The 14,524-nt window shown below is 48.6% G+C and overlaps 6 protein-coding genes across 6 annotated transcripts; 4 read left to right on the forward strand and 2 right to left on the reverse strand.

Annotated features, from left to right (window-relative positions):
• Window positions 1–1,115: 1,115 nt before the first annotated feature.
• ABOM_006641 (GABA permease) lies at window positions 1,116–3,035 on the forward strand (the record flags this gene model as incomplete). Its single annotated transcript, XM_022533770.1, has 8 exons — window positions 1,116–1,276; window positions 1,329–1,488; window positions 1,540–1,762; window positions 1,809–2,097; window positions 2,146–2,279; window positions 2,375–2,433; window positions 2,488–2,828; window positions 2,906–3,035. The coding sequence occupies 8 exons, from the start codon at window positions 1,116–1,118 to the stop codon at window positions 3,033–3,035; spliced, it is 1,497 nt and encodes a 498-aa protein (XP_022388852.1).
• Window positions 3,036–3,858: 823 nt separating this feature from the next.
• Window positions 3,859–5,430, forward strand: ABOM_006642 (MFS transporter; the record flags this gene model as incomplete). Its single annotated transcript, XM_022533771.1, has 5 exons — window positions 3,859–4,050; window positions 4,096–4,116; window positions 4,158–4,559; window positions 4,614–4,967; window positions 5,062–5,430. The coding sequence occupies 5 exons, from the start codon at window positions 3,859–3,861 to the stop codon at window positions 5,428–5,430; spliced, it is 1,338 nt and encodes a 445-aa protein (XP_022388851.1).
• A 1,500-nt stretch (window positions 5,431–6,930) lies between these two features.
• On the reverse strand, window positions 6,931–7,699 carry ABOM_006643 (uncharacterized protein; the record flags this gene model as incomplete). Its single annotated transcript, XM_022533772.1, has 4 exons — window positions 6,931–7,307; window positions 7,378–7,437; window positions 7,506–7,642; window positions 7,695–7,699. The coding sequence occupies 4 exons, from the start codon at window positions 7,697–7,699 to the stop codon at window positions 6,931–6,933; spliced, it is 579 nt and encodes a 192-aa protein (XP_022388850.1).
• Window positions 7,700–8,402: 703 nt separating this feature from the next.
• ABOM_006644 (uncharacterized protein) lies at window positions 8,403–10,266 on the forward strand (the record flags this gene model as incomplete). Its single annotated transcript, XM_022533773.1, has 2 exons — window positions 8,403–9,414; window positions 9,464–10,266. The coding sequence occupies 2 exons, from the start codon at window positions 8,403–8,405 to the stop codon at window positions 10,264–10,266; spliced, it is 1,815 nt and encodes a 604-aa protein (XP_022388849.1).
• A 957-nt stretch (window positions 10,267–11,223) lies between these two features.
• On the reverse strand, window positions 11,224–13,020 carry ABOM_006645 (sphinganine-1-phosphate aldolase BST1; the record flags this gene model as incomplete). The annotated part of the gene is made up of 3 exons (XM_022533774.1): window positions 11,224–12,232; window positions 12,283–12,416; window positions 12,469–13,020. The coding sequence occupies 3 exons, from the start codon at window positions 13,018–13,020 to the stop codon at window positions 11,224–11,226; spliced, it is 1,695 nt and encodes a 564-aa protein (XP_022388848.1).
• Window positions 13,021–13,389: 369 nt separating this feature from the next.
• ABOM_006646 (histidinol-phosphatase) lies at window positions 13,390–14,451 on the forward strand (the record flags this gene model as incomplete). The annotated part of the gene is made up of 3 exons (XM_022533775.1): window positions 13,390–13,548; window positions 13,604–14,152; window positions 14,212–14,451. 3 exons carry the CDS (start codon window positions 13,390–13,392, stop codon window positions 14,449–14,451), a joined length of 948 nt encoding a protein of 315 aa, XP_022388847.1.
• Between the last annotated feature and the right edge of the window lie 73 nt (window positions 14,452–14,524).

Raw genomic sequence — 14,524 nt, forward strand, 5'->3', positions numbered from 1 at the left:
GTTATCGCTAGGATCGTGAGAGGATCTACGGGTGGGGTTCGGCGTTTTATATACTCAGGATATCGGGTTGCTATTATTGTGGCAGGGACTCCTGGTCGTATTGTGATGGGGACGCCAAGCCGCTCAACGTGCTAATCGAGTGGTTAGTGCTGATGTGAGGGATCTAGGTCTGGCTACTGCCGAGCCGCAATGCTACAGCTAGGAAGGCAGCTAGCTACGAATTGGAACTGAGTTTTATCGGTTAGAGGGGAGGGAGCACTGGCCACTTGAGAGCTAAGCTAAAGCTCTGGGAGCTCGACGGGTTTCCCCTTAAGGTTAATAAGATAGCTCGGCCGGCAACTTCGGCTTTCCAAGAAGACACATGCCTTGATCGTAGCTTTGTAAAGTCTTTTATTACCCTGCTTATCGGCGTTTGGTAAATCCTGTCCATCTCTCGATTTTATCGATTCAAACGAAGGCACGCTGATCGTGGATTCGTGGAATGTAATGGCCATGGTGTAGGGCTACTGTGAGGTGCCGAGGGCAAAAGAAGTTGGTCGACTCGGCAAGAGGGTATATCATGAGATCCCCAATTTGATCGACATTTCTAGTGTGGAGAGCTCCAGTGCAATAATCAAACGTAGGCCTCAATGCAAGGGGGCAGAGAAGTGCAAGTTGGCCGCCGGTGTATAAGTCTGAAGCAAGTGCTTATTTATTCTCCTGCAGCCGCGAGCATGAGGTTGCATCATATACATCATAGGTTCGCAACATGCATGGTTCGGCAGAGCTGTAAATGTTCACAAGGTCAAAGGATAGGCTGATGATCTGAGGAAACGGTCCCATTAACGTTCGAGATGCTCTCATAAGCAACATTCCATCCAAGGTGAACTACTCACCCCCTTCGTTGTTGGTTCCACTCTCTGACATTCCACATCCTTGCTTCCCGTCTTGGTGTGTCGAGGTCCCAGCTATTGCTCGATAGGATAGCCAAGTAACCTAACACCAGCGTAGCTGCTATTTAATATGCGGTGCAACGCACCGTATTTCACATGTGTAGTGCTAATATCTCCCCGATCCCTTTTCTCCCCCTCATACCTCGGAGCCGACTTTGTCAGTCTTCGTCACCATAGTCCAAGATGACTGACACCGCAGATATCAAGAAGCAGGTTCCGTACGAGGTAGAAAAACTATCCGACGAAAGCCTTGCTCCCGACGATGCCGTCCTGCAGGCCCAGGGTCATCGGCCCGAGCTTGCGCGGTCGTTTTCCTGGGTGGGAGCCATTGGATTGTCGTTCAGGTTAGGCTCTATACTACAAGCCGCGTCGGGTCCCGTTTGCTGACTGAGATAGTATTGCCAACTCATGGTTAGGTTATGGCGCAACGTTCGGAACGCCCCTGGCATATGGAGGTGGCCCGACCGTTCTCTTCGGAGTCATGATTGCGGCGGTAGCGCAGTGGATTGTATTGTTAGGGCTGGCAGAGCTGTGCTCTGCATTGCCCTCTTCAGGGGTTGGTTCAATCTTTCTCTCATCATGCTTCGGTCACGCTGACACCCTATAGGGTCAATACCACTTCACATATATACTAGCCCCACCAAAGTACAAGAAGTTTGCCGCATACACAGTTGGCATTACCAACGTGATAGCATGGTGGGTGAGTGCGGCATCGGGCATTATCTATACTGGGATTTCGGCGTTTGGGATAGCAGTGTTCTGGTATCCAGACTTTCAGCATGAGAGGTGGCAGATATACTTGTGTTATGTTTTGGTGGTTACCTTGACCTGTAAGCCCCCAAGGTCTGATTATTAGCATGGTAACTGATTGATTAGTGATTCCTGTCTTCGCCGTTCCCCAGAGACGTTATGACTACCTGACGAAAACCACCTTTACCCTATCCATAACCGGCTTAATCTTGGTCTTGATAGCTGTACTCGCCTCAGGTCGGGGACGTTACCACCCGGAAGTCCTTACAACGTTCCAGGGGACCAGTGGATGGGACACGGCCCCAGCATGGTTGCTGAGCATCACCATGGGACAATACTGCTATGCGGCTATCGGAGCTGTCACACATATCGCGGAGGAAATGCCCCAGCCGGGACGGAGGATCCCTCTCGTGATGTACGGTTGACCACATATCGATGTTGATATTCTGCTAACTGTCAGCAGTAATCTTGGAGTCCTAGTCGGCGTTATGACAGCTGTACCGTGGGTGACCGTGATGCTTTGCGGCATTCAGGACATCGATGCAGTTCACAAAGCGTTCATCCCTAGCATGGAGGTCTACTATCAAGCGACAGGAAGTAAGGTGGGCGCCACAGCGCTGCAAGCTTTATGACATTCCTGTACTGGAGTAAGTCTATGCCCTTTGGTGTCTGGTACCATACTAACCGGTCAGCCTGCGGTCCAAGCCAATGGATAACTTCGAGTCGGATCGCGTGGGCGTTCTCTAGAGATGTATGCTTCGGAGCGGAACCAACAATTCAAGGTGTGTGGTGCTAACCAAGACAGAACGGCCTTCCTTTTTCCCACTATTGGAATTTCATCGACCCAAAGTTCAACATCCCCGTGCGCACCACGTTCCTTTCGGTCTCATTCTGTCTCCTATACGGTCTGGTCTATATTGCCAGTTCAACAGCATTCAACTGCATCGTGAACATGTCAATCCTCTTTTTGAACATTAGTTTTACCGTTCCTCAGGCCGTCCTAGCGACAGTCGGACGGGACAAGCTGCCGGCACGGTCATTTGATCTGGGTCGATGGGGATACGCAGTCAATATTTTTTCCACGGTGTGGTTGACCTTCAGCGGGATACTGTTTTGTTTCCCGACTAGGCTACCAGCAACTGCAGGGTCTATGAACTAGTAAGTGTTTTTACCATTGCTTTCCATTGCCATCTGCGTCCTGCGGAGTACTAATGTTGATATAGCGGGTCGGCTGTCCTGGTGGGGGTGTATTGCCTCATCATGCTGCTGTGGATAGAGCGGAGACATAAGTTCACCGGGCCAAAGATCAACTTGGATGCACTGAACATCAGCAACAAATTGGCATTGTCCTAAGGACAGAGGGAGCTTCGCCATGGGTTTGCTGTGCGAGGTGGAGTGATGGATCACGACTGATCTGGCAGTCAAGCGTTGGAAATCAGGAGTTGGGCGTTCTGCTATAATAGGCATAGTGTATCTCGTATATGTATCCAAAGTCCAATAAGATTAGATCTCGGTTTGTACCTCACCAAACTTGAAAGGGAAGGTTCGCCAGCAGCCCGATCACTTTCCCTTTTCAGTCCTCTCGATCATGTTAGCGACATCAAACTCTTCATCCATCCGCCACAACAGCAGCTTAATGGCTCGACTTCAGCGTCTAAAAGACTCCAAATATTATTTTTCCGACTAGACTGGCTGCATATAAGCTTCTCCCAGCTGAAGCTAATTCTTATTAGCGCTGTACCCTCATTCCTGCTCACGTGCTTCTTGCTGGTTAATGCCTTTTTCTTGTTTCATTCAAGGCACGAGGGCTTTTGATACGTGATCCTGCGTGGGAGTGCCTTGAGATGCATGTCTGAACAGTATGACAGCTCACGGAGAAACGTCGGGGCCATAGACGACATGTTGGTCAAGTCACGAATATATGTACTATCAATGCTGAAGAGATTAGCGTCGCACCGCTGTGGGGATAGGGACTGATTTAGTTTTGGGTCAATGTGGCAATGGACCCATGAATCATATCTCACGCTGTCGGACCGACGTTACTTGGCAAAAAAGTATCTGCAGGGCCAATTTAGCCTGTATGCTAGTACCCATCTATTGGTTAGTGCTTGACTCGCTCCGGTCGATATAAAGACCCAGATCCCAATTTATGAATCCTGAAAAATTACCCAACAACATGGCGACTAACAATCCAAACATAGACAGTGCTCTGGCGCAGCAAAATCCGCCTTCTGAGAAGTACGCACAGGAGGCTAAGCTCGTATGCAACGAGACAGAACGATGGAACCATCCCAGGTCTAATATACTCAAGACAGCCGCTACATTCTGGAGCTTTCTGGTGATGGGAGCGAATGATGCCGCGTATGGGGTAAGTTCAATTGTCGGCTGATCGGATCATAGCTAACCTTTATAGCCGTTAATTCCATATGTAAGCGTGAGCTCTATGTGTTATGGGATCCGCCGCTAATCTTTTAGCTCGAGGAATATTATAATCTGTCCTATACTATTGTCTCTCTTGTTTTCCTGTCTCCCCTCGGTGGCTATACCCTGGCTGCCCTACTCAACAACAAAATCCATACGACGCTTGGCCGCCGCGGAGTGGCCTGGATTTCCCCAGGGTGTCATTTACTGGCATACATTGTCAATTGCGTTCATCCCCCATATCCTGTATTGGTAGTATCCTTCATATTTGCAGGTTTTGGAAATGGATTGGCCGACTCCGCTTGGAATGCTTGGATTGGCAACATGGCTAATGCCAATGAGCTCCTGGGACTCTTGCACGGACTATATGGGGTAGGTGCAGTTCTGAGCCCACTGATAGCGACTTCTTTAATTACCGAGGCAAAGGTGCCCTGGTACTATTTCTACTATATCATGGTATGTCGTCATTTCAGATGCGTCGAGACTCTCGTTAATATAACAGCAATAAAGATTGGCTGTGCCGCTATCGAGCTCGCCTTCTGTCTTTCTGTCTTTTGGGATTCCACAGCAGCAGCCTTACGGAAGGCTAACCCCCAGGAGGACGGCCCTGCTGGAGGCCTGCGTGAGGCCCTTTTTACGAAGCGATCTGCCAGGGTCACCTGGATTTGTGCGTTTTTCCTCCTCGGATATGTCGGGATCGAGGTTGCTTTGGGCGGATGGATCGTCACGTTCATGATGCGAGTACGACATGGAGCGGACTTTGCTAGCGGGATGGTTGCAACGGGGTTCTGGCTAGGCATTGCCTGCGGTCGAGTGGTACTCGGTTTCATCACTCCACGAATCGGGGAAAGGATGGCGATAATTGTATGTATCCGGATGATCTCTTTTTTCTTTTCCCCCCCCTTTTTGCCTGCTTCATCCCTTCACTAGTTCCAGATAAACTAACAGCTTCGACAAGTTGTACTCCTTGTTCGCAATAGCCTGCGGACTCATCCTGTGGCTCGTGCCTAATTTCTATGCATCTGCCGTTGCCGTCTCATTCCAGGGATTCTTCCTCGGCCCCTTCTTTCCTGCTGCCGTCATTGTTGCCACCAAGTTGCTCCCACGATCATTACACGTCAGCGCCATTGGCTTTGCGGCGGCATTTGGAGGAGGTGGAGCTGCCGTGCTGCCCTTCGTAGTGGGTGCCATTGCGCAGGCTCGAGGTGTGCAGGTGTTGCAACCATTTATCATTGGTCTCTCAGCCGGAATTTTGTTGTTATGGTTGGGACTCCCACGGATGCCAAAGAAAGTCGACACAGAGGAGCAGGGGACTTCAGATGTATAGATGTTTGCCGTTTATATATGTTAGTCCTGGAATTGCTGTACCTGGGCTGTGAGATGGAATTACTAATATCAAGAGGACAATCTAGACTCTATTGAACCTTCATTACGACATCATACTTAACTAGGGAGTGGTATCATTACTGTTGGTGAGTTGCTGTAAGGTCTTCATATTGATACTCTTGTGTATAGGGTTCGCATTGTCGCGTAGCTTAAACATGCATAATTAATCATGCCCACAACTCGATAAGATAGCCCGCCGAAGAGCGGGAAAACCTATCTCCAGCAAACCAATCTCTTAATTGAACTTAACTAATTAACCCCTTTTGGCTCTGGATCTCCGTTCGATAACGTAACCGGCAAGCCAGCGGCCAGCTCTTGTATTCCATACACAATGGCCCTTTTTAATACTCTGATATCTCAGCAACCAAAAATATCGAAGATATAAATTTTATAGCAACCAAAAACCGGCCATTAGGGGGAGAGGAAAATATCCTCCTATCCTATCGGAAGCCTAGTAGATCCTCTTTTTGGAACTGGTAATAGAACTTATACATCCCGTGCCTGAGGCGCAGAGGCTATATTACGCTGTAAGGTGCATGGATGGACTTCTCACCCAACGCAATACGGGCTTTTTGAACCTTCCACAATTGCTACAAGATCTGGCCAGTCATCACAGGAACAAACTGAACCGATTCAGTTAAAAGCTCTTGGCCATTATTTTTGGCTCCTGCCTCGGTCTGCTTTATCTCGACAGCATACTAACCAACGACAATGCAGGAAATAACCGGCTGTACTTGCAGTTTGTTGAACGTGTGAAGGCCTGAGAAAGAGTTTATCTCCCTGACGCAGAATTGCTATTGCAACCCTTAATACAGTACATATAACATGGCCTCTAAATCGCAGAACAATTCTGTGGAGCGTGAAATCGTCTATTACGAAAACAGTACTCGCTAGCGAAGCTTGCTGGTAGGGCAGGACTCATTGCTAACTCTAAACTAACTATGACAGCTACTTCAATGTCAGCCTCCTCGGAGAATTTATATTTTCAGTAGTACAAGTCCAATCAGCATACAAAGTTAGAAAGAGACTGCGATAGCGAATATCGCGTGGCGCCTCTCAGCATCTCCATAACCCATGTGACAGCAGGATACGAGAAGATCGACATCATGCCCCAAGTTGGCGTTTGTGTATCTGTAAGGCTGGCCGCCGATCGTCCCTAGAAATGCTGCAAAATACCGGCATAAAACGACTGCCAATCCTTTCGATCTGCCGAGAACCTAGCAAAGTAAGGCACCCGAGACGTGTCGCCCTGCAGCACAGCCACCGACCTAGACCCTACATCAAAACATTTACCGAAGATACAGGCCCCGGAAACTGTCGTAGAGAAAGCGCACACGATTGATTAGACGTATCACAAAATATCATCCAGATTCTTTTACGCTCCGATTTCTCATGGACATTGCCCACCACATCCTAGTTCTACTGTTGTTAGTCGCGTCGCCTAGAGTTCGCCCCGGGGATTAAAACCGCCAGCTAAAACGGAGTCGGTGGATGGTTGGATCGCCCTGAGCTTCAATGGAATCCTGTTGGGCGATGATCTCTCGTCTGCACTCCACTGCAGGGAGTAGACTCCGCTCTCGCTCCGCGTTGTGAAGAAGTTAGCGTTCTGCGAGTCGATCAGAACATAATTGCCGTAGAGTTTCAGCGTTTTGGTATCCAGCCGGGAAGAGTCATCTGGATCTCTGAAGCCGACGTTTCCGCCAGATGTTCCTGATATGGATGGCAAAGTAAAAACCATAGAATCAAAGGATGGGCTTCTGGACTCTGTACGGTTTGCCTGTGCCCGCCAAACTGCCGGTGTATCTTCGGGGATAGTAACTGCGCAGGGTGACTGTGAGTATAAAGCGGCACTCCATCTGCATCGGATGTGTATCCATGAAAGTCTTACAGTAGATGGAAACTGTTTCGTTTGCTGTTGAGAGGGATCGATTGCCTATTTCGGCGCTACCTGTTGACCTGTCAGGGCTGTTTATTGCTTGCCTGAAATCTCAAGGGGACAGATCCTTCGACACTCACCATCCGCGTAGAACACGGGCAAACCGCCAATACCCTCGCCATATGCATATAGTCTGAATGATTGCTGACATGTTTGGCCATAAACCAGGGTGGCCAGTGAGCAACCGAGCAGGAAGAGTTTGGATATTAGAGACCAGCTAGATTGGCATGTTAGTACATTTTCACAGCGAAGAATGTCGCCGAACCCACCCCATTGCGCTCTTTTGTCTGTTTTCGCCGTTCACCGTAGGTTAGTCTGTTTGTATGGAAGGAGGTAGAAGGCGAGGATTGATCTAGTTGATATATTCTTACCTGCCTCGCTCATGTACGCCTCACTTAGCTAAGGACGAGTCATCTGCGATAATCAGATAATCCGTACGACTTCCCATACTCTCTGGCAAGTGCCAAGAACATTATACATTGAGGCTGGGATTTCAGGCCTCCTTATTACGAGTCATATATGATGCGGCTAATAGTGCCCCGAGCCAATAAGAGACGCCTGATACACTGACTCTCTAACCGATCCCTCTGCCAAGCATACTGCTCAGACACAGAGTGTGGCCCATTGCGTGGCCAGCTGATCAATTGTCTAAGTGTGGTGTGTTGCCAAAGAAGTAAAGGAGTGTGGTTGGTGGCTTGATATTGGGTATGATGTTGACGAGTCAATCCCGAAACCCGGTAGGCAGCGAGCTCACGAATACGATGTGCTGGTCTCTGCTTGACCTAATGTCTACTGCGCCTCACTGGCAGGGTTCTCGATTTTTGCATAGGGGTGCCCTGTCATTAGAGTGGAAACTCGGACTCCGAGGAGTACGACGTCGTATAAAAGTGCTGATGTAGTCCATTCCAGTTGTCTGGTGCAAGGTGAGAATCTTGAAGTCATAAGTGAACACGGCCTTCACAACGGGACAAGCCATGATGCTTGTTAGCTTCCTCCTTCTGACATATGCATTATGCGGGACGGCGATATTTCTCCAACCTAATCACAACACTAAAAGGGACCTGTCCATCTCTGATGCCTCTGGGACACTCCATAAAGCAAGGCAACACAGCAAATGGCAATCTAGGAGAGCGAGCAACTCAACTGGTACCTCCACATCTTCAGCCGCGTTCCCAACAGGAACTCCTTGTCCCGGAAACTCGCCGGAGGATCGCTCCAAGTGGTGTGAATATGACATCGACACGGACTGGTCCGAGGTTGTTCCTAATACGGGTGTGACTAGAGAGTATTGGTTAGATATTGACGAGATCGCTGCCGCCCCAGATGGCTATCTACGAACCGTGATGGCTATCAACGGCAGCATCCCTGGGCCGACTATCTATGCGGACTGGGGCGATCATGTCGTTGTCCATGTCACTAATCACCTCCATGAAGCTAAGAATGGCACCAGTATCCATTGGCATGGCATGTGGCAAAGAGGAACAAACGAACACGATGGGGTTGTCTCCATCACCCAGTGTCCCATAGCCCCCGGCTCATCGATGACCTATCGTTGGCGAGCCGAACAGTATGGCTCGTCCTGGTATCATTCTCATATTGGTCTCCAAGCGTGGAACGGGGTCTTTGGTGGTATTATCATCAATGGCCCTGCTACGGCGAACTATGACGAGGACGCGGACGTGATGATTCTAAGCGATTGGACGCATGACACTGTAGATGAAATGTATCAATTCGCACAGCTCTGTGGCCCGCCGCAGTTAGATAATGGGTTAATCAACGGAACCAACGTCCTCGATACCGGTAACCACACCGATGGATCTCGGCTGAAGCTCCAGGTGACGGAAGGCAAGTCGTATAGATTGAGACTTGTCAACGCGGCTCTTGATACCACCTTTGAATTCATGATCGATAATCATAATATGACCATCATCGCAATGGATCTGGTACCTATCGAGCCGTACACCACATATAGTCTAACCATCGGCATGGGTTCGTGTTCTCGTCCCCCCGTTTAATACTATACTAACTGTGACAAAAGGCCAGCGATACGATATAATCATTACAGCCGATCAGGCATCAGTTGCAGATTCGTTCTGGATACGCGCGATACCACTACACGCTTGTTCGGAAAATGCTCGTGGCAACAACATCCGAGGCGTTCTGCACTACGGAGACACGTCGAGTATCCCGGAGACTCTCCCGTTTATCTACTTGGATGAAACATGTTACGATCTACCAGCCTCAATCCTGGTGCCACACGTACCGAAATCAGTCCCTCCCCCAGACCTGCAAGAAATGGTCGACGCCGACACTCGCCCGAACGCAAAGGGGCTTTTCCGCTGGTACCTCAACAGCACGACAATGGGGATTCTATGGGAAGATCCCACATTACTCCAGATACGAAATGGCTCGTCGGCATTTCCAAACGCCAGTGCTGTCATCTCGTTGCCGAAAGCAGACCAGTGGTTTTATCTGGACATCGAAACTCGCATACCCGTCGACCATCCGATTCACCTCCACGGACATGACTTCTTCATTCTTTCACAAGGGCAGGGTGCCTGGGATGGGTCCTCGCGCACCGAGAACCCACCTCGCCGGGATACAGCGATGTTGCCAGCAAATGGGCACCTAGTCCTTGCTTTCCAGACGGATAATCCTGGGGCGTGGTTGATGCATTGTCACATTGGCTGGCATACCACTGAAGGGTTTGCGTTGCAGTTTTTGGAACGATCTGATGAGGTCATCGGTGCTCTTGATTATGACCTTCTGGAGGATACCTGTGATTCCTGGATTACCTATGACGAATTGTATGGGATCGACCAAGAAGATTCAGGTGTTTGAGAGATTTAATGAGTCGTTTCTTCAGGGTATAGTGTGTTGGTCAATATGACCTATCATGGAAAGAAGTGATCATCAGGTTAATTGTGGTTCATATGTAAGGATACGTGGTCTCGATATAGAGTTATATGGTAATGTTATGAAGATTGAAGTAATAACGAGTCTGCAGAAGCTTCGAGTATGTAAGATTTTACCGTTACTTGGTACGGCAGCCTAAATCGAGTAAATAACGGACAATTCTTGTAGTACTAGTAGTATTTACCTCGTTTGGTACCAACGTACTACTGTGGATTAGATTGACCAATTGTATCTATTATCCGCACCCCACTAGGGCTCTCATTAAACCAATCATTTTCTTTTTTTGAAACCTCGGATAATCGACTAGTCCGATCCGGAGATTGTACCACCTCCCTCATTTACTGACTTTCTGATTTAATGCGGTTATACTTTACCCTTTTAACGCGGTAATATCGTACTGTCTTTCTAATTTTCCGTCTTTGTAATTTAAAGTGGTGATATTTTACAGTCTTTCTCATTTAATGCGGTAAAATGTACCGCCTCTCTCATTGAAAGCGGTGATACTTGACCGCTTTAGAGAGCCATTTTAACCGCTAGTACTCTATCTTAGGATCACCTCAAGTTCTATAGCTTTACGTTTCAATACCCTGGTCCCTGGGTACTCTATAGATAGTGAGGCGACGAGTCCCTAGGGTTCAGTTCATTGCCGTCTAATACGCCAGATTCTGTTGCTTCAGCTAGTAAGCTGCTTGCAAGCCCAGACTTGAGACGACCACGGTAAGCGAATGTAATCATACAACAAACAAGGTTCAGCATGCACGACCTGTTCAGATCGCATAGGAGGGAATTTGTCTGAGCAGACTATTAAGTCTGTGATTCGTCCGAATGGTAATACATCGGTTCTGTTGATTGATAGAGAACACAAGAAACAACCTCACATGTTTAAACTTTATAAAGAGTATCCAGAAACCCTTCAGCAAACTGGCTGACTGCGGAATTGTCAATGCTGCCTCCTACGCCATAGAGCGCCGCGCTCTTGCCGTGCGGCTGTACAATCTGTTCTCCTTTGACTTTGCGCTCCTCATTTTGCATTAATATCTCCCCGATGACCTCAATCAAATCGGCGATGAGGCTATCGACAGCTTCGGCTGTGGGTATTGTAAAGGCGCAATGGATAGCCGGTGGAGATTGCAAAGCATTCAGATGCCAACCCCGAGCATCCATGGCATCAGCGATGTTGTAGGTCTCAATCTCTTTGTTTATGCTCGTGAATGCGATGACGCTCGACATCGGATGCCCGATGATTCCAATATGGGGGCTCAAAGCGGGGTGGGTGAGTATAGCGGCTTCAAAGCTCTTCGCTGCTCCCACGATCTGTTGGCAACTATTGATATAGCCCGACACGCCCATCTTCATAAGCGTAGCCCAAGAACTTGCGATTAATGAGCCCGGGCGAGATCCCGCCATCGATGGAGACGCATATACACCACCTGACCAGTTCGGAAACAAGAAATATTGGTAGTTTCGGTATGACCGATTGCGATACAACAAGACAGAGCTGCCCTTAGGAGCGAAACCATACTTGTGGGTGTCGACGCTAATGCTAGTGACTCCGGGCTGTCGGAAATCAAAGCCTCCTTCATTTTCGTACGGAGATGGGAAGCCGGCTTGTTTCAAGAAAGCAATGACCAGCGATCCCAAGCAGCAGTCAACATGGAATGGAATACCATTCTCAATTGCCAATCGAGAGATCTCTGGGATGTTGTCGACAATGCCGTGTGGAAAGTTGGGTGCAGATGCAACTAGAAGAACCGTGTTTCGGTTGATCAGTCGACGGATTTCGGTGACCGACGCCTTGTACTCAGGTGCCGGGCATGAGACAAGGTGGAGCTTGATTTTGAAGTACTGGGATGCTTTGTAAAAAGCCGCGTGGGCAGTACTCGGAATGATCCTGCCTAGTCAGTAGGGCAATGAAAAGGAGAAACGCTGACGGTAACATACATTTCTGGATTTGAGATGCCGCGCTCGGCTGCAGCCTTCTCCCGAGCAGCCAAACACGCCATAAGAATAGACTCTGTGCCACCACTCGTGGTCACCCCTGCACCATCTTCGGGGGCATTAAATGCGGCGAGGATCTGTTGTCTTACGTCAATTATTTGCAAGATGTTAGGCCGTTGGCTCACAAACCATTGATACGATTTCCGCTTCCATCTTCCTGACTCCAGGGAAGACATCTGGATGTATCGGATTCGAGACGCTGAATTTTCCAATAGCTTTAGTTTGCATATCCAGCAGCTCGCTGCCCCCATGATAAACCGCGCCACTGACTCGACCGTCCTCCCATCGCGTATGGTCCAAATGTTGCAGTTCCTCCAACTCTGCCTCAATTTCCTCGAAGCTCCAGCCCTCTTTCGGAAGACAAAAGTTCTTCTTGACAGCATCTCCTTGACGAGCCAATTTTTGCTCCATCATATTCGATATTGCGTCCATGTCTTTGTCTACCCTTTTGAAGATACGACGGGCTGGTGAGCTTTTCGGAGATATCCATCCCCGGCACAATTCTAGAAACTTGTTCATGCTCCCGACAACGCCATAACAAGTGATACTGCCGTAGACATTATGAATGGTTTGAAGGATAACAAAGGCACAGACTAGCCGGGAAGCAATATCGTACTTGGTTCCCAGGGGCTGCGTGAAGAGCAACGAAAAAGACTTCGCCGTCTGATTAAGAGAAGACATACTGGCACCCAATGAATTTATTTTGAGCTCTAGTAAGTCGAACATGAATGAGAAACGACCTTTATCTTCTATTCCCTGTCGGCCATTGATTTAAATACGTCGAAGTGGCTTCTACGTCATGATCTCATCTCACTGAAAGTTCATTTTTTCTATTCGAAACCCGAGAGCCGAACGGACCCGCCTAATATGTTATCCATGTCCGAGACCCGAGTAGAATGTGTGATGTCAGAAAATGCAAGGATCCTCCAGGCATACGAAATTACAAATGTGAAAAAGTTCATTCTATCATGGAAAGGCTACTTTCTCTACAGAATCCTAGTGCCCCCTTTCAATTTCATCCTCCCCAAGTCAATCAGAAGAAAAAACAAAATGCCTTTCTCCCATCACTCACACTCGGGAGAGTTTTGCCCCAGCCATGCTCAAGACTCCCTGGAACAAGTGATCCAGGAGGCAATTTCGCAAGGTATGCAGGTCTTTTGCTTGAGCGAACATATGCCGCGTACCGAGGAGGAACTATATGACGAAGAAGTAGGTCTTGTTGATGATTCGTTATCTGCATTGCCTTTAGTCTGATACACGTTAGATCAAAGCCGGCGTAACTTCATCCTTTCTACTCAGTAACGAGGCAAGATACTTCTCCAAAGCAATTCAGTTGCGGGAGAAATACGCCTCTCAGATCAAAGTTCTCGTAGGCTTCGAGTCAGAATGGATTGAAAGTAGGACCTCATTGGGGCTGATACAGAATTCGCTGTCCAAGTATCCATGGGAGTTTTTCGTTGGGTCAGTCCACCATCTTCATGGAATTCCTATTGACTGGAGCCGAGAGCTTTACTTGAAGGCGCGGGGCATATCCGGCGGAACAGACGAACGCATGTTCGAAGACTACTTTGATGTTCATTTCGAGATGTTGCAGAGCTTAAAGCCCCCAATAGTCGGTCATTTTGATTTAATTCGGCTTCACTGTGATAGCTCAAAGTCCTGTCCAGAAGGGTTACGCAAGTGGCCGGGTGTTTGGCAGAGGGTCGTGAGAAATCTTGAGTATATCTCAAACTACGGAGGGCTTTTAGAACTGAATTCGGCTGCATTGCGGAAGGGGCTCGATATGCCGTATCCCTCAGCGGAGATCTGTCAGGTAAGAATGATGGCTGTTTGTGAGACTCGTATTATGACTACAGAACTAATAGGGGACAGGAATTTCTGGCCATGGGTGGGCGATTCTGCCTTTCTGACGACAGCCATGGTGTCGCTCAAGTTGGGGCCAAATACCAGCAGATGTTGAAATTTGCGAAGGAACAGGGAATCCAGAAGCTCCATTTTTTGGAGCTTGCCCCTGAAGGGACGAGTGGGGTGGTGGACTCGAGATTCCCGCGAACAATACAGAAGAGCTGCACTCTGGCAGAGGTGGAGGAATTGGCTTACTGGCAGCGATGAACATTATCACGCGCTTATATCCCGGACTAAGCCTTTTCTGACGCTGTCTAAACGATCCACACGTACGCCTAAT

This window comes from Aspergillus bombycis (assembly GCF_001792695.1).
Source record: "Aspergillus bombycis strain NRRL26010 chromosome Unknown contig00046, whole genome shotgun sequence".
NCBI classification, from domain to species: Eukaryota; Fungi; Ascomycota; class Eurotiomycetes; order Eurotiales; family Aspergillaceae; genus Aspergillus; species Aspergillus bombycis.